The 27,128-nt window shown below is 40.3% G+C and overlaps 1 protein-coding gene across 1 annotated transcript in view; it reads right to left on the reverse strand.

The window, feature by feature from the left end:
* Positions 1-5,286: 5,286 nt before the first annotated feature.
* Positions 5,287-27,128, reverse strand: part of LOC140344423 (coiled-coil domain-containing protein 180-like) — a 65,250-nt gene continuing 43,408 nt past the window's right edge. Inside the window, exons 26-37 of the mRNA XM_072431543.1 lie at positions 26,692-26,879; positions 24,468-24,558; positions 23,947-24,197; positions 22,525-22,599; positions 22,357-22,423; positions 21,168-21,312; positions 10,633-10,793; positions 9,579-9,716; positions 9,009-9,120; positions 8,661-8,766; positions 7,385-7,529; positions 5,287-6,756 (exon numbers count right to left, since the gene is read on the reverse strand). Of these exons, the coding sequence (XP_072287644.1) occupies positions 6,625-6,756; positions 7,385-7,529; positions 8,661-8,766; positions 9,009-9,120; positions 9,579-9,716; positions 10,633-10,793; positions 21,168-21,312; positions 22,357-22,423; positions 22,525-22,599; positions 23,947-24,197; positions 24,468-24,558; positions 26,692-26,879 (1,611 nt within the window). The 3' untranslated portion in view covers positions 5,287-6,624. The remainder of the gene's footprint in view (positions 6,757-7,384; positions 7,530-8,660; positions 8,767-9,008; positions 9,121-9,578; positions 9,717-10,632; positions 10,794-21,167; positions 21,313-22,356; positions 22,424-22,524; positions 22,600-23,946; positions 24,198-24,467; positions 24,559-26,691; positions 26,880-27,128) is intronic.

The raw sequence follows: 27,128 nt of genomic DNA on the forward strand, positions 1-27,128 counted from the left end.
AAGCGGAAAGATCATTAGCTTAAAAATTTGTGCCTGGACCCATGCCTCACTCAGACACAGGTGAACAACTGGCTATTATTTATGTTACATACATGTATTTCTTCCATTATTTAAGTGAAAACCACACACATATATTGGTTATGTGTTATGTAGAGTGTCATATTCAAAAAAAATACAAAAAAAACTCTGGGGCCCTAGTGTACAAATTTAGGAAATAAACAAAAGGTTTACATTTTATTTGTTTAATTTTATTAGCTTTACAAAACATGTCAATATGGCATACATGAATGTTTTAGGATACAATTGGACATGTATCTCATGGGGCCTCAAATCAGTATTTTTTTCTGCCATAATAGACATAAATAAAGCTGCATGTTATGTAGTCTACAATCTTAGGTTTCAATGACTTAACTTTATTATCCCCCCCCCCACCACTCAGAATGGCTATATCTGAATTTACAATACAGGAGACATCTGGACTCATTATAGTCGTACCCAATAGCAGTAGTAGTACCATCCACAGTGCTCTGGGAACCATTTATCATGTGTTATTGTGACCTTGTCATGAACTTGCAAAATTGGATGTAAAATGACTAAACTTATTAGTACTAGTAGTATTAGAGGTTTTTTAACCTCTAGTGCCCAGGGATTGCACACAGGAGGATTCCCAGGGCTGCACGAATGAATGAATGCAGCTCTGGAAATCCCCCTGTAATGATTTCCTGGAACTTCCGATGGGTCAGTGAAATTGGTTCGCAAAAATTTTGCGGACCCATCGGAAGTTCAAGGAAATTTTCGCAAGAATGCCAGAGGCATTCTCTCTCATCCCTACTCCCTACTAGGGATGAGCAAGCGAGATTTGTAAATTCAATCTCGCCGCGGAATCAGACCTTTCTCGCCTACCAAACATTAGAGCAAGAACGGCCTTGTGAACTGTCAAGAGATCATGTTTTCGCCAAAAAATAGAGGGAAAAAGCAGGGTGCGTGAACACCCAACTATTTCCGGCAGGAATGGCGCGCCTGGGAGTGAATCATTTTCCAGGATGCACAGCAAGGTCCAGCACCCCAATCAGGAAAGATCTGAGTGAGTGTAAATTTCCCCACCTACTAGATTGTAAGCTTTTCGGGGCAGGGTCCTCTCCTCCTGTATCACTGTCTGTATTAGTTTGTCATTTGCAACCCCTATTTAATGTACAGCACTGCGTAATATGTTGGCACTATATAAATCCTGTTTAATAATAATATACAGGAAAGGGGGGAAGGGTTTGTCACTCCATCTTGAGTTCTGGGTGAAGGATAGAAGCAGGGAGAGACGTGGATTGTGACAGGGACAGGTCAGGAGCCTTCTGTATATCTGTATATATACAGATATTGCAGTTTTTGATGATACCTGGTCCTATTTAGCAAAGAAGACAGTTTGCTGCAGAAAAATTTCTGTCCTACTATAAAAAAATACAGATATTTTAGTCTTTGATACCTCTTGCTATTTACCAAAAAGCCATTTTGCTGAAGAAAAAATTTCTGTCCTACTATAAAAAATACAGATATTTTAGTCTTTGATACCTCTTGCTATTTACCAAAAAGCCAGTTTGCTACAGTTAATGTTCTGGCCTACTGGAAAATAAATACAGATACCCTGTTTCCCCGAATTTAAGGCACTTACCGTATTCCCCTTCTGATCACTCATGTGCCATTCATATTTCCCTTCTGATCACTCATGTGCCATTCATACCGTATTCCCCTTCTGATCACTCATGTGCCATTCATATTTCCCTTCTGATCACTCATGTCCCATTCATACTGTATTCCCCTCCTGATCACTCATGTGCCATTCATATTCCCCTTCTGATCACTCTATGCCATTGACTGTCCCCTTCTGTTCACTCTTTGCCATTGATTGTCCCCTTCTGTTCACTTACCGGTACTTCATTAGGGCAGGGATCTCCGTTAGGCAGGGATCAGCAGCTTGTTTCCTGGTGCAGAATGCTGGCTTGTTACTTTCAGTTTCGCTCTGCACTGCAGCCAGGAGGAGAAACACACTGCAGCCAGCATCGAGGAGACACACACAGGATCGGATATCAGAGGATGTCTTATTGACGGGTGAGTGCCTTATTTTAATTATTTTATCAAAAATCGGGGGTGGCTAATTTAATAGGGATGGCTTATAATCGGGGAAACACGGTATTTCAGTGTTTGATACCTGTTCCTATTTACCAAAGAAGACCATTTGGTACAGTGAAATTTCTGTCCTACTATAAAATAAATACAGTTATTTTAGTGTTTGATAACTGTTCCTATTTACCAAAGAAGACCGTTTGGTACAGTTAAATTTCTGACGATTGACTACACCCAGGTCCAGATGCCAGTTACCAATGCAGTCCCTGCTCCTTCTCAGGGCCCACCGCCTCCTCCTCCTGCTGTTGCTGCCATTTATCAGTACTCCATTCACTAAAATTGTATTACACACTTTTGGGTGGCATTGACGATGCACTACACCCAGCTCTAGATGCCAGTTACTAATGCAGTCCACGCTCCAACTCAGGGCCGCCTTCTGCTGCTGCTGCCGCCTGTCAGTACTCCATTCACAAAAATTGTTACACACTTCTGGGTGGCATTGATGATGCACTACACCCAGCTCTCAATGACACTTAGCATTGCGGTCTCCCAGGCAATAGCTGACCAAAGGCCACACACTCCTACTGCTCTCGCTTACCCACACTCCGTCTCTGGTTCTCCATCCTTTTGACTAATGTCACCGCGCTTCTTCTCCACAACTTTATGGGTGGCATTCCTAACACGTCATAACACATGTCAGATCATGATGCCAGCTAGCAATGCAGTCTCTTGCTGTTTTGACAGCAGAGACTGCTGCTAGTGGATTGAATTCACACGTAACGCCACCCTTTCTCAATGTCCTAATGTTTATGCTGCCTTCTGTACGCTGTCCATCAGGTAAAAATCCTATTTGCTTGCTGTCATATTGCCTGCCATTTTCTGGAAAACCACAAGGGCTTTGGGAACATTTGTATTTTTACCTTGTTGCCACTGTTCTCCTACACATACCTAGCACATTTGGTGGTTCTAACATGTATAGGGGCATTGCTATTATTGTTTAAAGTTGGCCCATTTACTTTAATGGGATTTGCAAAATCTATTTGACGAAATTTCGCGAACCCATGGGAAATTATTGCGAGACTGTCAGAGGCCTTCTCGCTCATCCCTACCCTTTACCATCCTGGTAATTCTGCTCGTGCCTGTGTACCTCGTCTGGTGGACAGATTACCTGGGTATGACCTCTTGCTGTGTATCCTGAACTTATCTCTGTTGCAATCTTGGTATTGCTTTATCTGTGGGCTCCTGGTCTTCTGCCATCCTTCTCCAGACACCATTGTCTCCTGAGACTGAGCACAGGCTTGCTATAGGACAGTCTTGATCAACCTTTTTCCATCCGGGGGCCACTGTTGACATTGAGATAAAACTTGCAGGCCATAATGCAGATATAGGGTCACAAGCATAAAATTTTAAAAACAATCAGGGATATTTTCATATTAAGGGGGGCTATTTCAAGACCAGGGTCCCCAAATTGAGTTTGCATGTTAGGGACCCCTGGGGGCCATTTACATGGCAATCAGAATTAGGATAATGCCAATTCGCTCTGTGTTGTGGTGCCCCAAATATATACTATACACTCACAAATCTTTAAGGCTGCATTCAGACTGGTGGTGAAGTTGGGGTGTTGGTACCGATTCCTCATGACATAGAGCTCTGCTACCTACCACCGCCAGGAGTCAAATTTGCAAACGCTGGTAGCACGATCTAATAGAGAAACATAGGGGATTCAGGCACCCCATCCTCCACAAGAGAACAAGCAGAGAGGAAATCGGGGGGGGGGGGGGGTGTTTGGATGTGGCCTGTGGGCCATAGGTTAGGCACCCTTGCTATAGGACAAGAGTGCAGTGTTAGTTTGGGGGACAGGTGTCTGGTGAGTACGGTTGCTGGACCAGGGCCTTAAAGGTATGTTTGGAAAACCCATAAATGTGCTCCATAAATGCGCTGTATACAAATTTAAACAGAAAGGCAGAGGTTAGGCTTTACTGCTGTGCTGTAAAATGGGGGTTATTTATAGTGGAGAGGTATACCACTAGTTATTTTCCACTATACACTGTATAGTTACTCCACAGAATGGCCACTCCAATCTGAAGCCTGTGATGTATCAATTATCTCTGCTTACCACTATAGATAGAACTCTGTGACATATATATATATATATAATATTCCCTTTGTACGTGTTTCTTCTAAGTCCCCTTACCCTTTTCCTTAATGCATTTTGGCAGCAATAATAGGTTTAAGCGTACCTAAACTCAGAATTTTCATTTTACATAAAAGAGGTAGACAACCCTTTTATGTAAGGTAAAAATTCTGTTTTTTTTTTGTTTTTTTTTAAGTGCAACACTTAAAGGTACAGCATCGCCCCCTTAATTCCCGATTGCCTAGGTGATCGAGAATGAATGGGAGCACGGAGCCTCCCAGTATACCTACGTCACGCATCCCAGGAGGCTCTTGGCTGCTCCTTCTGCTTATGTCTGAGATGCTGGGGAGCCCTTTCAGCAAAAGGGAAAGGAAATTACATGCATGCGCAGTGAGATCAGCAGGGTTTTTCTTTGTCACCCGATCTCACGCCTGCGTCAGGTGATGTAGGAAGAACCACCCGGAAGAACAAAGAGAAGATGGCGGCGCCTAGCAGACCGTCTAGCCTGGCAAGACGATGTGGAACCCGATGGAAGAGCTCACCGGACGGATCGACTGTTCTGCGGGCTTGAAGGTAAGTATATTTTTTTGTTTTGTTTTTCATTTTTGGGTTTACTTCCTTTTTAAAAAACAATCAATGCAGTGACTTTTTCCTCACTATTCTTTTATTTATGGAAAAACTACACACTTTCTTTTTTTTTTTTTTTTACTTAGGACATGTTTCTATATATTACTTTAAAGAAAAAGTACATCCATTTAAAAAAAATTATCTTTGTCCCCATGAAATTGTGGTGAGCATACTATGTTCAGGGGTTATGCAAATAATTTAAAATGCTAATCTGTATTTTTCTGATATTTTCACAAAAATGCATACTTGATAATTGAATTTCTCAAATGTTGTCTCTCTAGTTAAAAAATAGTTTACACCTAAAAGTCAGACAAATGCTAAAGCATTTATATATTATTCTGTAAACTGCCCCCAACTCCTATTTAATGTAGGAAGTTTCCTCAGGTAAAAAATGTTCAGGACATTCTCCATTCTATTCAAACCTTTATTTTTCAGTAGAATTTGGAAATTGATATATAAGCAATAATCTAACAAAAATGCCAACACTCATATTAGGACACCTGTTCATAAGCTTAACTGAATTTAACATACAGCAGATAAGTAGGTGCTTATGATGCTACCCTGTTTCCCCTATGATAAGGCACTGTCCTATATTTTTTGAAATGCCAAAATATGCCCTAGGTCTGATTTTCAGGGGGATGTCTTATTTTTCCATGAAGAAGACTACAGTACATATTTATTGTTGAAAATCACTCATGATCACTCATGTGCCATTGATTGTCCCCTTCTGATCACTCATGTGCCATTGATTGTCCCCTTCTGATCACTCATGTGCCATTGATTGTCCCCTTCTGATCACTGACTCACTTTTTTTTGGCTTCTACGGCCGGGTAACAGACTCTGTTAGGGCAGGGATCAGCAGCTTGCTTGTCCTTTGAAGTTACTTTCAGTTTCACTCTGCACTGCAGCCAGCATCAAGGAGTCACACAGAGGCACACAGTGGCAGGTATCAGTGGGTGTCTTATTTGTGGGGGGGGCTTTATTTTAATTTTTTGAGCAAAAATCGGGGGGTGGCCTATTTGATGGGGATGCCTTATCATCGGGGAAACACGGTAAGAGCAGCCTGGTGGAGACAGGCTCCATGGCCTCCTATACTGCTGGGTATATATACTGCTTTATACCATACAGCCTGATGCTGTATGCTATAAAGAAAGTCCAATGTAATAAAACACATAAATTGATTTTTCTCTTCTGAACCTTTAGAGAATCATAGATTAGCAGCATACAATGCAGGTGAGTAAGAAAAGCCTTCAACTGACATTTTTGAATTAACCTTATTGCTTAAACTGTCCAAGTTTAAATGTGAAAAATTATAAAGCACAGACTCCAAGTTATTCACCTCTAGGTCCTGCCATCATTCCTCTTACATTGGGCCTGATTTATTAAAGCTCTCCAAAGTTAGCCATCAGTGAAGCTAGGTAATTAAATACATCTCTATACTTTCTGCGATAGGGATGAGTCTTCAATCTTTGTATACATCCATAGCCAGGGTGAAAGTTAGGTATTGATATTTTTAAAAAAATTGCATACCAGTAACAACACGATGTGGACTCCTCCGAGTGTATATCCTAGTGATAAAATGAATAATATAAAGGAATAGATAGAAAACAATCTGTTGCTCATAGTAGCAAATTAATATCTAGTTTGTATTTGTAGTGCATTTAAATACATGTATGAGAGTGCAGACAGCAGAGGAACATTAATAATGCATCCACCCAAGGCTACAGAAATTAACAGCCACTATGGCTTCATAAATACAGTTCCTTTATTTTGAGTATGGACTGACTCCACCACTGCATCCAGCGCTGAGCCGCAAGATATTGTTGCTTTTCCTCCTCTACTATTCTTGTCAGGGCCAGCTCTAAGTCCTGGAGGAATGTCTAAAGAAAAAAATATTTAGAATCCTTTTTAAACAAGATACAGTTTATCATAGGGTCATAGGGGTCATAGGGGCTGATATATTAAAACTCTCCAAAGCTGAAGAAGATACACTTTCATCAGTGAAGCTAGGTGATCCAGCAAACCTGGAATGGATTTATTAAAAAGCATTTGCTATTTGTTAGCAAAGATTTTGAATCCTGAACCAGATCCATTCAAGGTTTGCTGGATCACCCAGCTTCCCTGATGCAAGTGTATCCTCTCCAACCTTGGGGAGCTTTAATAAATCTAGCCCATAGGGTTATATGGAAGATATACTGTATAGGAGGTAGGAATTATATCGTAGGAAAGGCACATTACTTTTTTTTTTCCTATGAAGGTTTTGATGTAAGGTTTTAGTGTATGAAGCTGATTGCTAAGCCTGGAAAAGTTGGACTCCCTTGGGTAAGGTATGTCCTTTAATATTAAGATGCTTCAAGAGTTGCTTGTGGAAAAAATTGGTACAACTTTTAATGTTTTAAGGATCTGATTAACAGCTGAGCCTGTCTCATCTAACTTCATCTAGCTTTGTGCCCAATTCTTTTTAAGAGTTATATATTTTGGTTTCACATTTTCAACATAAACACCAACCAAGTAAGCAGAGTCTCGAGCTTCCACTGTAGACAGGTGGCTCAAAGTGGTCTTGGCTGTAGTCACAGATGCAGTGGAAAAGCCATCTGTTATGTTGCTTAGCTTCATGTCTGCAGAATTCTTTACAGTAATTCCTGGCCAGACCCTGGGAAATAGAAGCAATATAGAACAGCTTAATTTGCAGCTAAAAATACAATACCGTTTAGATCTGTAACACCCAATTCTGTTGCTCTGCTCTTTGAGAGAAAAATGCCCTATGTCAAAGACTTTAGCAGCAATGGTGTGGCAAACTAGGTCTGCAAAAGATCCAAGCTATGTCTGCAGTTCTAGAGGTTACTCTTCCTGTCATCAAATAATACTATTACTAGATTAAAACAGAGGTTCCCTTTAATAAATGAAGATGCATACTCAGTCAGTGAGATACTATTGTAATTAGGTAAATACTCTTGATTTCCTGGAGTAGTCTAGGCTCGCTTTAGTTCTGGTCAAATACCCAGAATCCTATGCATTTGTCTGTTTATATCTATTGAATAAAGGGAACAGAATTCAAATTGGGAGATACACTTAAAGTAAACTGTTCATGCCAAAAGAGAAGTAGTGCTTTTTGGTGGGACACATTTCTGGTATTTGTAGTCTGATGCAGTCATCACAACAAAACAAAGCAAGGGAGTGATTGATGAACTACAGCTGGGATGACAAAGAGAATTCTGGTGTCCTGTATGCATTTCAAGGTCAGACTGAAGTGAATCTTTAATGATGACTACAAATATCTGTCTGATAGAGGGAGAAAAAATAAGTCACAGTAATAAAGTAGGTAAGTACTATATCAATCTTCATTCAAAACATTAAAATAATACCTTACTCCTCAAGCCTAGGATTTGTTCATTTTATATACAAATAAAGCAGACAATCGATGACCAAAAATAAAGTTCCCTTTTTGGTATAAAAGCAATAAGGTGAGTTAGGAACTTAAAATACCACAATAATGCACCATTAATGGGGTTCAGTCATTCTGTGCGTTTGCTAGAAGGCACATTGATATTCCCCATGCAGCCCAACATAGATAAACATGGCCAAATACCTAGAATGTTGGTTATCAGCACTGAAGAGATCCTGGATCAGGAACTTTTTAATGCTCTTAATACAGCTATCACAAAATTGTTAACTTTTAACTTTAGGTTTGAACACAAAAGTTTGCTGATTGCAAGAATAATTTCTTTTTATAAACTCTGATGATTTGCTGCAGTGGCAGTTTGTAATATACTGAATATAATACCTGCTGCCGCGCTCTATCAGTGGCTGGTACTCTTTATCCTCCAGAGGCAGGCCAGTTTTCTTGCATCTGATAAGTGTCAACAGTTTTTCCTTAGGAACTTTAATTTCTGCAAAGGTAAAGTTAGTTTTGGGGGTCAGAATTTTAGAATAAAAATTACAGCAGTACCTAGTGGTACAGATAATATGAAAGTAATTCCCACAGCAGGGAATTTGATGCTTACCGTTGGAAATTTATATTTCTAATCTCATATAATTAAATATAATTTATGCCCTGAAGTGATCATCTGGCCCCTTTTTTCAAACCTGATATGCGTCTCATTTCTGTACTGTATATATCACGGTCACTTACTGGCTGGTAGGACATCGTCTACAGTAAGCACCTCATCCAGTTCAAGGAGAATGCTCTCTGCGCGTGATGCCAAGGACATGACAAAATTCTGCATGCTCTCCGAAACACAGTCCTGAGAATATGAGTACAAATTGTTATATATATGTGTATATATATATATATGTACATATACATACATACATATATATATATATACACACTCATTCTTGGGATTTAGACCCTGGGAGCACAGCCAGATGCTACACCTCCATGGGAGTTTTCAGCCAACAACACAGCAACTGAGCAATAGTGCCTGGTTTACAACCTGCCCTAGCTTATAAGTGGAGAATGAAGAAACATCAGCACACTGATGAGGTCCTTACTCATTTTTTCTTCTCAGTAAGCTAGATGCAGTTCTGATTTGCAGACATTGCTGCCCATCCCTCTCCTACCCTTTTTCAGGAACTCTTAAACACAACTAAGATTGTACTATGTGGTTTAAATCTGCCTGGACTTTGGCTTTAGGTAAAGTACTTCTCTTATTAGGACCTCCAGGGGTATAGGAGTGAATAATGAAAACATTTGTCTCACCTGTAATTGTTTAGCATTGTGTTCTATTCCTTCTGTCTCTTCCTGTTGTCTCTTCTCCTCCTGCTTGCAAATCCCTTCCAGGGTTTGGCAGTTATCAGGGTGTCCTAGGCTTGGACTCAGCAGATTCTTCATTTCATTCTGAAAAAAAAAAAAAGTTCAAATGTTGCCTGCAGCTCAGGTTTCATTCTTACATCACACTCGAACCTCAACTCTGGACAAAATGCTGGTGCTAGTTTCAGGATAGGGAAGAATTTAGGGAAAACTTCATGTCGAAAAATCCCATCTTTATTTCTTTTATATCTAATCATAAACTATCTAATTTTGAATGGGTTTGGTTTTAAGAGCTTTTTTTACTTCTTTTTTCTATGTGCTAATATTTTTGTATACCCATAGCATTCAACACATGATAGTGCTTTACCATCCATTGTAATAAGAGTCCACTGCACATCCTCTGGCAAAGAGAAAAAAACATACCACAGCAGTCCAACAAAGGTCACAAGCTTTACAATGATTGCCATGCTGTAGTGCACAAAGGTTGAACGGGGTCGTAATGTTCCTAAGGGTGAATTTACATATCTGTATACATACTATAGGAATAATCGAATAAAAATATACAAATCACAAAAAATCATAATCTGAGGCGAGAATAGATATCTACACTAACAATCTTAAACCACAAAAATGATAAAAGCTCTTGGTCACTTTGAACTTAGTATTAAACTTAAGAGCTGGAGGCACAAACAAACAAATGAGGGACACGAGTCACTGTTCTGACTAACCCAACTACTAAGCTCTGTAAGCAACTGACTTTTTGCAACAAACATGATATCAGTAAATATAAGAAAAGGATCATAAAGATTCACCTGCTGTCTCAAAGGATAATAAAAGACAGAGGATATGCAAAATTTAAAAATGAAAGAACTACACTTAATAAAATAATTAGTATGACAGTAGACAGTAACTAAGCAATTCGGCTTGACAACAGTTTAAAGGTTATCCTGTACACTGCAGTTACTGTTTCTTTTGCTATAATACGGTATCATAAAATAAGTACCCGAGCTTGGTTCCACTTATCAAGCTCTTTTTTGAAATTCTGTCGTATTTGCTCTAAGTTCATTTCCATGGCATTCAAGTGCTTCTGCCTTAGGCTTTCTATAACAAGCTCTGGAACAACATGCAACAGCTTCTCAAACTCCTCCAGTTGCTCTCGGAACTCTAAAAAAAGGGGAAAAGTTACCAAACATTCATGTATTTTTAACAGTATAGTATAATGAATGCGGAATCCCACCCTAGGCCAGTGATAGCGAACCTTTTAGAGACCGAGTGCTCAAACTGCAACCCTAAAGCCAAAAGGTTTTAGGTTAGAAAAAACAACTCATACTCTAACATCTTTTGATTGTCAAAGTTTTTGCTGATTTCCCCAGCACTAAGAGCTTCTTGATGTTTAATACAATAGAACTGAATGATTTGATGTTTTGTTTCTTTACCAAAGAACTGAATGAAACCATATTTTGCCACCACCATAGCAGGTGCCCCATCACTAGTAAATGAAACCACTTTCTCTGGTCTGTTGTCTCAAAAAAGTTACCATCACAGCATTGAAGATATCTGTCCCTTGTGTTCTTTCAGGCAAAGACACCAGTTTCACCAACTCTTCTTTCATGATGTCACCAACAGCATAACACAAAGTTACTGCTAGCGTTACATGATTATTTATATCTGTACTTTCTTCCAAGCACATGGAGTAATAGGCTGCCTTTTGTAAGTCAGTGGTGAGCTGCTGATTAACATCATTTGCAATGCACTTCAACATCTTTAACAGTATTTCTGGTAAGTGCCAACTCAGAGATTAATTAAAAAATGTTATCCTTGTCTGGGAAATCAAGAAAAAGGGAATTACTCCTAGATAACATGACCGTTTTGATAATATCCCCATCATAGAGGGGCTTACTATGTTTTGCTATGCACAGTGAAATTTAAAAACTGGCAGCTGTTAGATTATTAGATTCTAGAAATAAAGTTCCAAAACCCAAGATACTGGGAATGATATTTCCTCAACTTGCCTTCAAAAAACACTTTTTTTTTTAGTTTCACCAAGTTTGGCAACACTTTTGTGGTTGGTGTCAAAGTGCCATCTGACACTTGATGTGCGACACACAACACTTTCATTACACAGAATACACTTTCCCATTGCATTCAATCACTCCAAAGGCCTCTTGGAATGATCTTCTATGTTTTTGCTTTTTAGCTGTACTTATTTTGGGTTTTTCAGGACTTGGAGTGTACAAAAACACAAAATTAAAAAAATAAATAAAGCACCCAATATAAATCTATCCCTATACCAAAAATAGGTAACACTAAAGAAAAGGATATTTCCTGAAACAACAATCTACAGCAGTGATTTCAGCTGGGGTTTCAGTTTGCATTTGCTGACCACCAGCGCAAGGGGCAATGTTTGCGGACCACCAGCTTTTGCCTGCTCTGGAATAGGCATCTGAGTGCATTTCCTACCTTTGATTCACCCCTGCTGTACATGCGTTGGGCCTACTTCTTCGGGAATTTGCAAAAATAGGATGACGTGGAGGTGTATCGCTCATTTCCCATACACAGCAGGCGTGCAGACCTTGATCATTCATACAAGCTCTTTATTTCCCGTTAGCAGAAGCTCAGGTTGCTTCCAGTGTCTCCTGTGTTCCCTGTGCCTGCAGTGGGCCCTGTGCGATTGGTGTCTATCTCCTGGATTCCTGGCAATTGACCCCTGGTGTGTGACCTGACCTCTCTTGCTTGCTGCCTGCCTCGACCCCGGCCTTCCTCGACTGTCCTTCTGCTTTGTGATTTGGTACAGTGTTTTGCCCACCTTTGTGTGCCCAAGGACCGCAACCTAGCAGTAACCAGCGGTGCAACATCCTCAGCATCAGAGGCTCTGGAGAAGACCTGGTTACTGCCTAGACTGTGTGTCTTGGCCCTTCTCAGGGCTCACACCACCTCTGTGCAAACCGTTAGCGCCCCCTAGTGGTCATGTCTTGCTGTGCTCCCAGCTCCCAGACCTCCGCAGATCCCAGCCAACTACTCGCCTAGGTGCTTGACACCCAGGAAGCTACTCAAACCCAGGTATTTTGCAAGCTTCATGAGCTCACTACCCGCCTGGATCAGCTTCTAGTCCCCTCCAGTGCTCCTGCAGAACCACCAGTCCTGGCCCAGCCTTCTGCTATACCAGTGGCCTCTGCAGTTCACCTACCACCCCCACAATGATTTTCTGGGGATCCCAAAACCTGCCGCAGCTTCTTCAAACTGTGCAATATACATTTTGAGCTTCAGCCACAAAGCTTCCTCACTGACCAGGCAAAAGTGGAGTACGTGATATACCTGCTTTCTGGAGAAGCCTTGGCGTGGGCGTCTCAGCTCTAGGAAAGGAAGGACCCGGTCACCTGTAGCATTGAGGCTTTCCTGAGCCTTTATAGGGTGGTTTTTGATGAACCCCAATCCTCTAAGGTTATTAGGGGTGTAACCCTGGGGTTCAGTTTGGGAGCTTAACTGTTTAACATCTTTATAAATGATATAGAGTTTGGGATTAAAAGTACCATTTCTGTGTTTGCAGATGACACCAAACTATGTAATGGAATTAAGTCTATACAGTATGTCTATAATCTACAAGCAGACCTGGATGTACTGTTTGATTGGGCAGCCAAGTGGCAAATTACATTTAATATAGATAAATGTAAAGTTATGTTAGGGAGAATACATTTGGGGGAGTCAAAAATGGAAAAGGATCTGGGGGCTCTGGTAGATCATAGACTTAATAACAGCATAAGGATATAGCACCGGATAAGGAAGGGATTCTTCACTGTAAGGTCTGTGAAAATGTGGAATCGGCTCCTTCAGAAAGTAGTTTCAGCAACTACTATAGATTGCTTTAGGAAAAAGCTGGATGTTTTTCTAGAAGCACAGAATACAACTGGGTATTAAGACTTTAAAGTAAAAATACCAGGGACTGTTGATCCAGGGAGCATCCGATTGCCTCATGGAATCAGGAAGGACTTTTTTTCCCATTGAAGCAAATTGTACCAGGGTTTTTTTTGCTTCCTCTGGACCAACTATGGTCTTTTAGGGTTTTATATTTGGCATGTTTATTTACCTAGTGGTTGAACTTGATCGGGCTTGTGTCTTTTTTCAACCTAATCTACTATGTAAATATGTAACTACGTAACCCACTCAGGCCTCCCCAGCAGCCAGCGCTCTCCAGCGTCTCTGCCAAGGAGTCACTTACTGTGGGCCAGTTTGCTGTTAGGTTTCGCACTTTTGCGGCGGAGCTGGCCTGGAACAACGAGGCCCTACATGCTACCATCTGGCAGGACCTTTCTGATCGCATTAAGGACGAGTTGGCTGGTCGAGAGATTCCCACTGCTCTGAATGACCTGATCTCCCTGGCCACCTAAATTGATATACGTTTCCAGGAGAAATCACGCTCCTGCAAGGCCTTTAACCCACGACTAGCTCCATCCTTCCAGCCACCTCTGGAACCTCCAATCCCCGTTTCTCCTTCATCAGAAGTACCCATGCAACTGGGCCGCTCACGTCTATCTCCAGAGGAGAGATCTCAATGCCTATCTTCAGGGTCTGCATTCACTGTGCATTTAAAGGTCACTTAAACTCTGCCCCCAGAGGCCGGGAAACCTAGTATGATCTGAGGGGGGGCATGCTAGGTCACTCTTCATTCCCCTTCGCTCAGCGTCCCTCAATACAAATTCAGCTTCACCACAAGATGTCCACACTTGCACTGAAGGCTTTTATCGACTCTGGGGCAGCAGGCAATTTCATCTTTGCTACTCTTGTCAAGGAGTACGTACATCAGGAGACTATAACCTATGACTCTCATACCTAATTCCACACCTCCCAGAGGTTGGGTATACCCCCTCAGTCTTCCAGAGACCAAGGCTATGAGTGAATACATTCAGGAGAATCTGCAAAGAGGATTTATATGCAAGTCTCCTTCCCTCGCTGACGCTGGGTTTTTCTTTGTCTAAAAGAAGGATGGGACTCTTCTTCCTTGTTATGACTACTGTGGTTTAAATGCCATCACTATCAAAAACCGCTACCCACTGCCGCTTATCCCTGAGCTTTTTGACCCACTCAGTGGTGCTCAGATCTTCACCAAACTAGACCTCCGAGGGGCCTATAACCTAAGTCAGATCAAGGAGGTGGACGAATGGAAGACAGAATTTAATACCAGAAATGGGCATTATGATGTCTGGTGATGCCCATCGGTCTCTGTAATGCCCCGTGTGTCTTCCAACACTTTGTCAACAAAGTATTTTGTGACTTCTATAAATCTGTGTTGTTGACTATTTGGATGACATTTTGTTTTTCACCCTGACTTACCTACCCACAGACAGCATGTCCGTCTTGTCTTACAGAGACTCGGAAGTCTATCGACTCTATCCTAAGGCAGAGAAGTGCCTGTGGGTGGAGAATGCCCCCAGGTGCCCTTCCTGGGCTACATTGTTTCTAAGGATGGCCTCCCAATGGAACCTGGAAAGGTTACAGCTATCTCTAACTGGCCACTACCCTGCGGTCTTGAGGCTAATCAGCGTTTCCTGGGTTTTACCAACTACTACCGGCAGTTTATCCAAAATTACTCCACGCTGGTAGCGCCCATCACTGCACTGACCTGAAGGGATGCTGACCCTAAGAACTGGCTCTCTGGGACTATTGAGGCCTTTCACTCCTTGAAGAAAGCCTTTCTTTCTGGCCCAGCTCTGATTGGGCCAGATGTTTCCAAGCCGGAGTGGGAGCTATTCTTTTCCAGACCCCCACTGGAGTGCGACGCCCATGTGTGTTTTTTTTCACAGAAGTTCTCCCCAGCAGAGAAGAATTACTACTTTGAAACAGGGAACTGCTGGCCATTAAACTCGCTCTAGAAAAATCTCTCCTCACAAGGTCACTATTTCATAGACCACAAAAACCTCCAATACCTACAGTCGGCTTGTTGCCTCAACCTTCGGCAAGCTCGTTGGTCCTTGTTCTTTTCCCGTTTTGATTTTATAAATACCTTTAAACCTGGTTCCGCTAACTCCCGAGCTGACTCTCTCTCCCACTCCTTCGATCCACAGGATTCTGAAACCACTGCTAAGCCACAGTTTTTTATCCCACTGGCCCGTATCCTTGCCTTGACTTCTGTTAAGGAATCTGCTATTCCCCTAGGTGAAACCTGTCTGACCACCCGGGCATTCACAGAACTTTAGCCCTTCTCTCCCGTCTGTACTGGTGGCCCAACCTTCGTAAGGATGTGACGGACTATGTCAAGGTCTATGCTGTATGTGCTCAAACCAAGTCGTCCACTTGTGCCCCAGCAGGACTGCTTCTCCCTCTGCCCATTCCTTAGGAGCCTTGGTGCCACCTGTCCATGGATTTTAACATGGATCTTCCACCCTCCGATGGCCGTACAGTAATTTGGGTGGTTGTGGATCGCTTTTCCAAAATGGCATCTTTTGTACCCATTCCAGGTTTACCATCAGCAGCTGCGTTGGTGCCAATCTTCATTTGTGAAATTTTTAGGATTCATGGTATGCCCACGCATAAAGTTTCTGATCGTGGGGTGCAATTTACCTCTCGCTTTTGGCAAGGCTTTTGCAGATCCCTGGACATCTCTGCGGACTTCTCCTCAGCCTATTACCTGCAGACTAATGGGCAGACAGAAAATTATTCAAGCCCTGGAGCAATATCTCTGAGCCCTTGATGACTGGGTAGTACTGCTTCCACGGGCGGATTTCGCCCACAACAACCATGTTAGCAATAGCACCAAAGAATCACCTTTCTAGATTGTCTATGGTAAACATCCTTGCCTTCCGTCTCCTATACCATGCTCTGCTGAAATATTTGCACTCAGTGTCCCGCAGAGAGACTTTAACCGCGACTGGTCTTCTACGTGTGAGCTTCAGAAACACACAGCTCTCAGAAGTTTGCTGATCAGCGTCGCCGTAAGGCGCCTCTTCTCCAACCTGGAGATAAAGTCTGGTTCTCCACAAGGAAGATTCGTTGCAAGGTGCTTTCTCTGAAGTTTGCTTCTCGTTTCATCAGACCTTATGCCATTTCTGCCAAGGTTAACCTAGTTTGTACAAGTTACGTCTTCCCTCACATCTCAAGCTGCCCAATGCCTTCAATTTGTCTCTGCTTAAGCCATTGACCCTGAACCGCTTTTCTCGTCCCTCTACGATGGCTACTCCTGCATCCAATTCTTCTCAGGAATATGAAGTCCATCAAAATCTGGATTCCAAGTTTTCTGGCAAAAGGCTAATGTACCTAATTGATTGGAAAGTTTTGGTCCTGAGGAGAGATCATGGGTTTCAGCTACAGATGTGTCTGCACCTCTTCTTGCCAAGAGGTTTTATCTTCGTTTTCCCCTTAAACACAGACCCCGGTGGGTGGAGAGGCCCTGTAAAAGGGGGGGGGGGGGGTAATGTCACACTTACTTCTTCCTCACTAAAGAGCAGGTGCCTCTCTCCCGCCCATGCGGGCAGTTTTGACTCTGGGCGTGCCTCTGTTTCCAAGCGTTGATCAATTCAATCCAATCCGCTGGCCAACGAGAAACGAGCCTCTTAATGATCCCTGGCTATTTAGCTAGCTCACACATTGCACCCAGTGTTCGTGCAACGTGTGTCCACTGGTGCCGAACCCCTAGTTCTGTGTTGAGCTAGTTTCTGTACACTTGTTAGCTAATTCAGTGTTTCCTCTGTCTAGCTCCTGCGTTAACCCCTTGTTGTCCAGTCTGTTGGTTCTCTGCCAACTTCCCTGTGCTGTTCCAGTTTTCCTGTCTGTGGATATCAGTCACCTATGCCTCCTGTTGCTTCCCGTGTCTCCTGTGTTCCCTGTGCCTGCGGTGGCCCCTGTGTCCCTGGTGTCTGTCTCCTGGATCCTTGGTAATTGACCCCTGGCATGTGACCTGACCTCTCTTGCTTGCTGCCTGCCTTGACTCTGGCCTTCCTTGACTATAATTTTGCTTTGTGATTTGGTACTGCATTTTGCCCATGTTGGTGTGCCCAAGGACCGCAACCTGGCAGTAACCAGCAACGCCTTGGCCCTTCTCAGGGCTCACACCACATCCGTGCAAGCCGCAGCACCCCCTAGTGGCTCTGTCTCTCCATGCTTGACAGCCATATCTGTCCTATCCTCTCTTATAGCACACACACAGGACATAGGGAGCTGCACCCTGCACACCAACCTATCCCAGCACACTGAGCATTACACGGGTCATGTGATGTCAGGTAAACCAAACCTGCTGCTATGCAATGACATTGTAACCTTGGGTACTGAATGCACAAAACAGATGTGTGTGGAAGACATTCATGCAATGTACAGCAATTGCTTTCTATGACAGAACCAAACCATAACCGGACAGCAGCAATAAGCACCAACCTGGTCCGGAGGCGGGGTCATAGCCTGAGCTCTCTGTCCTAGTAACTGGTGATGCACTTTTCCTCCAGAAGTTTGTAAAATCCCTTATTAAAGGCATCTAGGCTACATGCCATCACCCCAGTGCAGAACTACCGCCTTCATTAATTTCGGTAACTAAGTCATTGTCACTAAGACAGAAAATGATCAACACCTTCGTAGTAGGGGGCAAACAGCAATAATAAAAATATTAATATTAATAATAATAATAATATTAGATAACCTCATCAGGATTTTTTACATTTCCTTGCTCTATGCAAGACTATAAAAAAATATATTGCTTGGGCATACACTTTAAATATTTCAATTTACTTTCAGTCTAATCAGTGCAGGAGAGGACATCACTGGGTAAATAAAAAAGCAGCCCAGGTAAAGCTTAAGGGCTTGCTCACATTACAGGAATGCAGGGAGTTTTACTAAATGCATGCCAACTGCATAGCAATGCAGCACATTGCACACATTTTTTTTAAAGCACTGTGGATAGAATAAATGTTGGTGTTCAAATTCGGGTTGTCCCTATATTCGACCCGAAAATGGTGGTTCGAATTTGGGCAGACCCGACCTGAAAAACATGGAAATCGACTTTTGCGAATTCGTGTTTGAAAATATGTTTTAAAAAAAAAAAAAAGGCGAACTCCAGATGAACTCTTAATAGTTTCTCCATTGGGAGTTCATCTGAGTTCAGTTCCCACGGTCACCGGGCTGTACTTATCATTGATAAGTACAGCCCGGGGAGCGTGGGAACAGTCACAGCTGATAGGAGGCACGGAGTGCTTTCAATTAGCTGTGACTGCAGATGAACTCTCAATCCACTACTGGAGGATTCCCAGAGCTGCAAGGGAATCCTTCCGTTTGCGATTCCCGGGCACTAGAGGTTATTTACCCTCTAGTGCCTCGGGATCGCAGTGGAGCTGTAGATGAATTCTCAATGGAGTACAGCCCGGTGACTGTGGGAATTTTGCGGTCAGAGAGATTATCTATCCAAGAACACATACTACAGTTACGCTAGGGCTGCAAAAGCTATCGGGAGCAGAGCTGTCAGCTAATACCAAGAGTAATAATAACAGTATTATTGGGAGGGAGACATACAAAAGCGAAGAACAAAAGTATTCATACTGAGGGAAAATTGGTTAGAAAATATTGTTTTGTTTTTTTCATAAAGAGGAAGTATACTCAAAAACTAGTCTTTCGAGTATTGATCTATTCTTACTTACTTACTTGAACTAAAATATCAGTCTTCCCTGGTGGTATTGGCTAGATCAGCTTGTATCCATGTAATATATAATTATTTATAAAGTGTTTAAAAGTGGCCAGCTTGCGAAGTTCGTTTTCTTCCTCTCCTGACCTTCTCCTCCACCCACTCCCCCTCCCTCTGCACGGAGTTCACAAGCTGAAAGAAGCAGGAAGCAGCTGCAGACAAGCAGTTGCACTGGAGTAACATGAGAGTCCCAGGCAAATCTGCATAATTAGGGCAGTGGGAGTGAGTGGGAGTGTATTAGAAACACTCCCGCCATGGATGGCATTTTCCAGATTGCACCTCACTGCCTAGGTGGTGGAGATACCCGGGGGTGTGGCTAGAACTCATTTTTAATGTTTAAAGATAAAAGCAAGTTGAAAGAAAAAAAAAAGTATTCCGATTATTATAACTTTGGCTTATGTTATCCATAAGCCAAAGTTGATTTTTTTGAGTATAGGTACGCTTTAAGTATCACTATACCCACAGAACAACTAAACTGCTGCTTTGAAACCCAGCTGCTAATAATTGTTTAAAATTCAAATGATTTGATTACATATTGTTTTTTCTGCATTTCTTCAGTTCGCTATATAATACTGTACTTCCCATACCTAGGACAGAGCAAAACAAAATCCCCCCTTTTGTGTCTGCCTACCCCTACCTCATTTTCTCCTCTTCCGAGATGGGAAGCGAGTGCCTACAGAGAGGGCTCTGAGTAGCCCCTCTGGCACTCGTGCCACTACTGCCCTAGGCGATGTATACCCCTGGAGGTACCTCAAGGGTTGCTTCCAATCTGCTCCTCAGATTGCAACATTGGTGAATTGATGAAAAGGTTGCATTGGTGAAATGGTGTTTAAATAACATATTATTATAATATTGTGATGTATATATTGTTAGGCGGTCAACTTCCCAACAATAAAGTATTTCCTACTTTATTACATCCATCACGCTAAAAGAAAAAAAAATCAAAGTTCACAAAAATACAAATTAAATAAATGTGTTTTGAGTAATGTGGCCATCACTTTGGAAGGTGTATATTGTGTCAGGCCCCAGTCTGAATTGTGTGTGTCAGGGACACGCAGATTTATATACAAGTGTTAAATAGGGGCATGTACATATAAACTGGTATAACATATGATGCATGTTTACACTGATCAGGTCATTATGTGTACTGTGTTACTCAGTATATATGTAAAATATGTAGTATCACTTTATTATGGTATAGTAAGATCTATTTATTCTAAACACCAACACCTTCTTTTCAGTTAATTTTTTCCACTTTTAAATACAGCAAATAAATTAACTAATCTAGATTTATTTCAAATTTTTAACCCAGTCCCTAAATGCCATGATTGTTTGAGACTTTTCTTGCCCTCTCACAAATAAAAGAATGGCCTTGCATCTTTTCTGGTATTCTTGCCTGGATCAAACATAACAGCAGCACATGTGCATACCATCCTTGATCCAGTTCTGACCAAAACAAAAGCCTGGCCATTTTTTTTTAAAAGTGAGGGTACTACCTTCCAACCAGAAGCTAGAGAACACTGTTCTCTAGATTCTGAAGACTAGGATCCATTTAGTAGTTTCTACTTATGATACCTTTTTTTGTTTGGTGCTCCATACACCTCAGAAAGCAAAGTAAAATATCTAGTAGCTTTGACCTTGTGGCCCACTACCTAAATCCTATTTTTTTTTGTTTCATAGAGAGTTTTCTATTCTACGTGAGTTGCACTTTATTGTGAGGGCTTACAAAACTCTTCTGTCTAACAGGCTGAATGGAGCAGAAGAGATTGAAGGAAAGGTACAGTATGTACAGATGGGTGCTGTTAAACCTATTTTGTCCTGGGCAAAGAACAGGTTGACTTTAGGACTACAATACAGTTTAAATGCATTCAAAAGCCATTTACCCAGCAAGCAACTGTTGTGATACTCCAAGGCTTGCTTCTCATAAGTCTGAAGCTTTAGCACTAACATGTCAGCACAGTCCTCAAATGTTTCCTGCAGTAAGTCTGGATGTTTAACCGGATAATGATCCTTCTTTTTATAAAATTCCTAAAACATATAAAACATAAAAAGAACATGGTACAAATCCCCAGATCCGCTGCATGACATGTTTACATTAAACCTGCAGTTTAATCTTGTATTTTTCTTACCTGGTCCTCCCCCATCAAGGCACTAATGAAATTATAAAAAAAGCCCTTTCATTTGAATTACATACCTGAATTTTGGCAAGTGACAACATCACCAGGCACCTATGTGCCTATCTATGAAGTGCAGACAGTTTATGGGTGCTGGGGACATAATGGACGGACATGGTGCTGACATGGCGCTGTACATAGCTGCCTGAGAACTGGAAGCTATGGTAACAACCTATGTGAGTTTTCATGATTAATGGGACTGAAATTCGGTTAATGAAATGAACTGGTCAGGGACAGTATAGCTGGGGTAAAAGGATAATGTAGGACATCCCCCTTGCCAGTAAATGGGGTTTGCTTCATTTACCTTACTGCAGTTTATAATGCATATTGTGAAAAGCTTGCATTGTTTATTGAAATATTGAAATTGAGGGGGAAATTTTATTATAGGAGAGGATCCTATAAAACAGATGATCCTATACACCCCTTACAAGAGTGAAGGTGAGGTTAAAGTTCAATTTTTAAATCTTTTTGTCTTTGGGTTAATCTCATCTGAACAATATTATTGTTAGACAATTAAACTCAGTTGTTACTGAGGTTTCTTAGGGACTGCCCATGCACAAATATGCTACATTTGCTACAACTACACAGTTGCTTGTTGTCAATTATGCACATAATTATAAGTAGAAAATGTGCAAATCTAAAAAATAATTACCTGTTACATTATTTATTCTCAAAGATCACACCAAACACTTTACTGTTTGGTTTCAGTCTATGACAGAAAAACTTAGTTCAGAAACACCTGCTAGTTGCTTAACTTACCATCATTGTAACCTATTGTATTGCATGGACATCTGCACAGCACACAGACTCTGTGCCAACAGTTACCAATACTCAATGGCCAACACTAGGACTAAGCAATGTGATAATGATCTACACCCAATAAAAATATGAATTTTACCTCAGCCAAACACAGCAGGTTATTGTTGCTCTCCCACAGAAGTGACATTAGGATACCTTTAAAATTACTGGAGAAAAAAAATAAAAAGGTAAGGTGCTAAATAATTCCAAATTAGATGACACCTGAAGATGTAGACAGTATTACAGTGATACATTTGCTATGGCTTACTCAGATTCCTCTTTCTTCTCCCCAAACACCTGGTATTTCTTGTCAAACCGAGTGGGTTTCACCAGCTTACGAACACTAAAGAGGAATAAATAATTTAAGACTAGCTTTCTAGGGATATGATGGTTCATTAAATAAAGGGATGCAAATTGCAATAACCAATCAGATTCAGTTTACTTATGACAGGTCAAGGTCAGGCCATTTGCTTTTTTATTGTTGAACTGCATCTTTAATTAACAATTTCAGCTCTAACAGCTGTACATTCCCTATGGACCACTACAATTTTTACATTTCTGCTATGGGTTTGTTTATTCAGCAAAAATTGACTTTACACAAAAAAAATACAAAAGTACATACAAAAGGTACATACAAAAGTACCAAAATATACATGCACTATTTTATAATAAATTGGTGTTAGATGAAAAAAATATATTGCTACCTTTGACAGAAAGTAAAACTGTTATTCCAAATTGTTTACGGTTTAAAATTACATTACAGTATAATTGTGGTATTGAGCTTTGCAAGTTTTTGCAAAAAAAAAAAAAAGGATTTTTCGGATGCAACATTTAAATGATTAAATCTAAAAAGTAAAATAATAATAGTTACAAAAACAGAAATCAGCAGGAAAATTATAGTTAGGATGAGCAGGGGGAAGATGAGGTAATTAACGTATCAACTACTGGGTAATGAATGGTAGAAACAGAGAAAAACATAGTAATAAAAAATAAATACATTTGTCTTCTGATTCTGTCTTCTATAAAATAGTACACAACTTGAAAATGTAATACTTGATATGACATTTGACTGATTCTTAATATGTTCATATATTTTCAACTGGAGTCTAGTTTGTTATATTGTTAAGCCACATCTTTTTTTATACCTGTATACATATGATACTAGTATTTATGTTTATTCTTTTTTATCTATATGTATTATGTTAGTTGCATTTTTTATTTTATAAACTTTCATTGTATTTTAAAATGTAAAAAAAATATTGAAAAAGAAAAAAAAAAAAACTATAAAATAAAAATTGTCAGTTACTTAACATCAGGTACAGATGACACCATTACTACTGTTTTATTCAGGGTAAGCTTTCATTTGCAGATAAATTACAAAAAGTAGATACAAAAGTATAGGGTGTGTATTTAAACAGTAGTAAATCTAACATTCACTAAAACATTCTCTGTTGGAGAATAAATTACTGCCATTGAAACATATGCACCTACAAGATTCCCCACCAAAGAATGTCAGTGAAAGTTCAATTCACTGCTTTAGAAATAAATGCTTACGTGGTATATATATTTCTATCCTCTCCTGTCCTGCTGACAACCCTTTAATTATAAAGTTCTTATCACATTCTGTCTCGTTGGCAATGGTCACTAGGACAAACCCACTAGTAGTAAAGGACAAAGAGAACATGTTTACCTTGGTGATGCAAACTTAAAATTTTCTCCATCACCTTTACCAGATTTCTTCTTGATTATGATCCCAGTGTTGGGACGTGATGGAGGACGTGGTGCCAAGGGTTGACTTTGATGTGACACTGTAAGTTGACACAAAAAATAAATAAATAAATCAACATATAAAAAATGTTTAGAGAACTTAGAATGAATAAGGAGAAAACAAAGAAAGATTGGTAAATGTGTCCAAATAATTGTATATACTTGCCAGTGAACTTAGTACAGGCAATGCCTAAAATAGAAAAAAACAAAGTTGATTGCAGCATAGCAGCATTTTTTGCTGGAAAATACAATTTGCACACCCATAGGTGACCCATGTCCAATCGACTCTTTCTCAACTCTGATCCTTAATGACTTTCAACAGTTTATTTTCCTGTTTTCCAAGTGGAAGCACAGCTTTGCTATTAGTAAAGGTGTTAACAGAGTCATTTGCTAGTTCATATTTAACTGTGTTAAGGGTACTGGAAAACAGATGTTTTAAGCAGCCATTGAGGATTGGCACATCTTACCTGTAAGGCTGGACTGACGATTCCCATCAAGATGTTCCTCTTGGTAATCCCCACTGATTTTCTGTGTGCTATAAAGAAGTGATAAAATAACCTGAATCATTTAGGTATTCACACACAATGGGCACCATTTACTAATCTACAGCCCATATTAATATTCATAGAAAAGCCGGGTCTGTGTAAAGCCAGGGTCCTTTTCTGAAATTAGCAATGCATTAAACATGCTGATAGTAGGGGGAAGTGTTAAAACACATATTCTAAACCTAAATGGTAACTGTGGCAGTAGTTCATCCACAAGCAGTTCATTGTATCTGTTAATTTTTTGCCAGGTTTAGCTGTTTGCCTGTCATTCCACTTTAACTGATGCCAAATAAGGCCTTGTACTACATAATGTTTAGCTCTTCCACAAATGCTTACCATCTGAGCTACATAAATGGTAAGCAGAAAGTATTTACATTTTTATTTTGCTGAACCTAGTTTTTTACTAATTGCATTTACAGCAGAACTCACCTCTCCTCCTTATACAGGGATATCACTGTTGATGTCTTTGCATTTTTGGTCAGCCCTCTCTCTTTTAATGGGAGGGATCACATCATCTGTTTGATTATTTTATTTTGTATTTTACATAAAACAATGATAATCTGTTTGGGAGGAGAAGAATATCTGACATTCTGGTTTTAGAAACAGTGCTCCATTTGTGCTCTCAAAAGTAAAATCTCACTCAGTCTGTTAAATTATAAAATAAACATCCATAAAAGAGGGTAAGACTTAATGTGATATTACAATAATTTAAAACATAACCATATTCCCTGAGCAATGGTCAAAAATTGTCCAATCCCAGCATAAAAATTTTTTTATGATCATTATAGACAATGAATAAAAGGAAAATTGTTTCTATTCAGAAACATTTGATCCTATGGGCAAAACAATCACTAATGTTTAAAGCAATATACAGGTAGTCCCCAGGTTACATACAAGATAAGGACTGTAGGTTTGTTCTTATGGGGAATTTGTATGTAACTCATACAGGTACATTGATTTAATAAATGCAATTAGGACAGATGTTTGTCTCAACATATTATTAGGCAGTATGGTGTCAGTTACTGTATACAATCCTCACTGTGAGTTAACCACAAACAAACCAAAAAAAAAATCTTTATGCAGCCTAGAAATGTATTAACTTCTGGAGCAAGCTGTAATTTGATATGGAAAAAGAAACAACTGCAGAGTTTGTCTTGGTCATTAAAGAGTTGCAAGAGGCTGCAGAAAGAGCTCACTCCCCCCTAAGGTCACCCAAAACCTGAGCTGTGTTTAAGCAAAAGAATTCATGCAAACTGCCTTTCAAGCCACTGTTCTGCACATTCTTCAAGCAGCCAGCAGGGAAGCCCCTTTTATATCTAGGAGGCGTCCGCATGTTGGATGTCCTTAACCTGGGGATTACCTGTATGTATACTTTATTTACATTATAAAAACAAAACAGGAATAATATTGTGTAACTGTGGAAGATGCACAGGAAATAACACTTCCTTATTAAATATCTTCTAAAGAGCACACAAATAATGTTTAACACGCTTCACTAAACCAGCCTTAGATCTAAGATTGTCTCAGCCATGTGGAATGCTGAATGCATCACACACAGCTACAATATCAATACATCTGTGTTATGAGGTCATTGGGTTAAATCTATTCTAAAATAATTGGTTGGAGAGCTCTTCCAAATGTGATACATAAGTTGCAAGCTACCAATGACTAAAGGTTATTATTTTGGATCTGCTTTTCCTTTTCTACTTAAAGCAGCAATCAAGGCTGGGAAACGTGTTGAATAATATTTGTGTACTTTTTTGAAGATATTCAATAAGGAAGTGTTATTTCCTGTGCATTTTACACAATTTACTACAATAAGAGCCATAGGAATGAATATACTCACTCAATAGTTGTTACCTTGGCAAACATACATGTTTTTTATGTTTATATATTGTAAATAATGTATACATATATCGTTTTAAACATTAGTGATTTTTTTGTCAATAAGATTTCATGTTTCTGATTAGAAATAATTTTACTTTTTCTCTTTGTCTGTGGCATTACAACAAAAATTTTAATACCTATGGTAGAAGCCTGTTGACTTTAACCTACGTGGACAACTAAAGTAGTTTTCCCACTGACCTGCTGACCACCTGCTTTGATGATTTTTTTGCACTTACTTCATGATGTTCTTTATCACACCCAGTACTGCATCATCCAGGGCCAGTTTTCTAAATCTGCTAGGATTCAGCAGGCTCTCTGGGGTCCCAAACAATACTTTGGTATCCTGTCGTAATGAGCCGTCTACACGAGCTGCTGCTGCAATAGGGCCCTGTAAAGGGACTTCTGGACGAACAGGACTGGGATCCTGCAAGATGACAAAGTGTAAAAAAAAACTATTGGGTTATCCTAAAGGCAAATGGAACGGTACCAATTAAAACCAAAATTGGCAAAAGGATTGTTAATTTTTGGCAAGTTTTTTGATTCCCACACTTTTGCCACATTTTACAGCAAAGCAGAGCTTTCTACCTTAGAAAGGAGAGCTTTCAGAACTTAACCCACCCTTTACTTACCTGTCCCCATTCCATGGCAGGGTGCCCCCATCTTTTTTGTTTTC

Source organism: Pyxicephalus adspersus, chromosome Z (genome assembly GCF_032062135.1).
Source record: "Pyxicephalus adspersus chromosome Z, UCB_Pads_2.0, whole genome shotgun sequence".
NCBI lineage: Eukaryota > Metazoa > Chordata > Amphibia > Anura > Pyxicephalidae > Pyxicephalus > Pyxicephalus adspersus.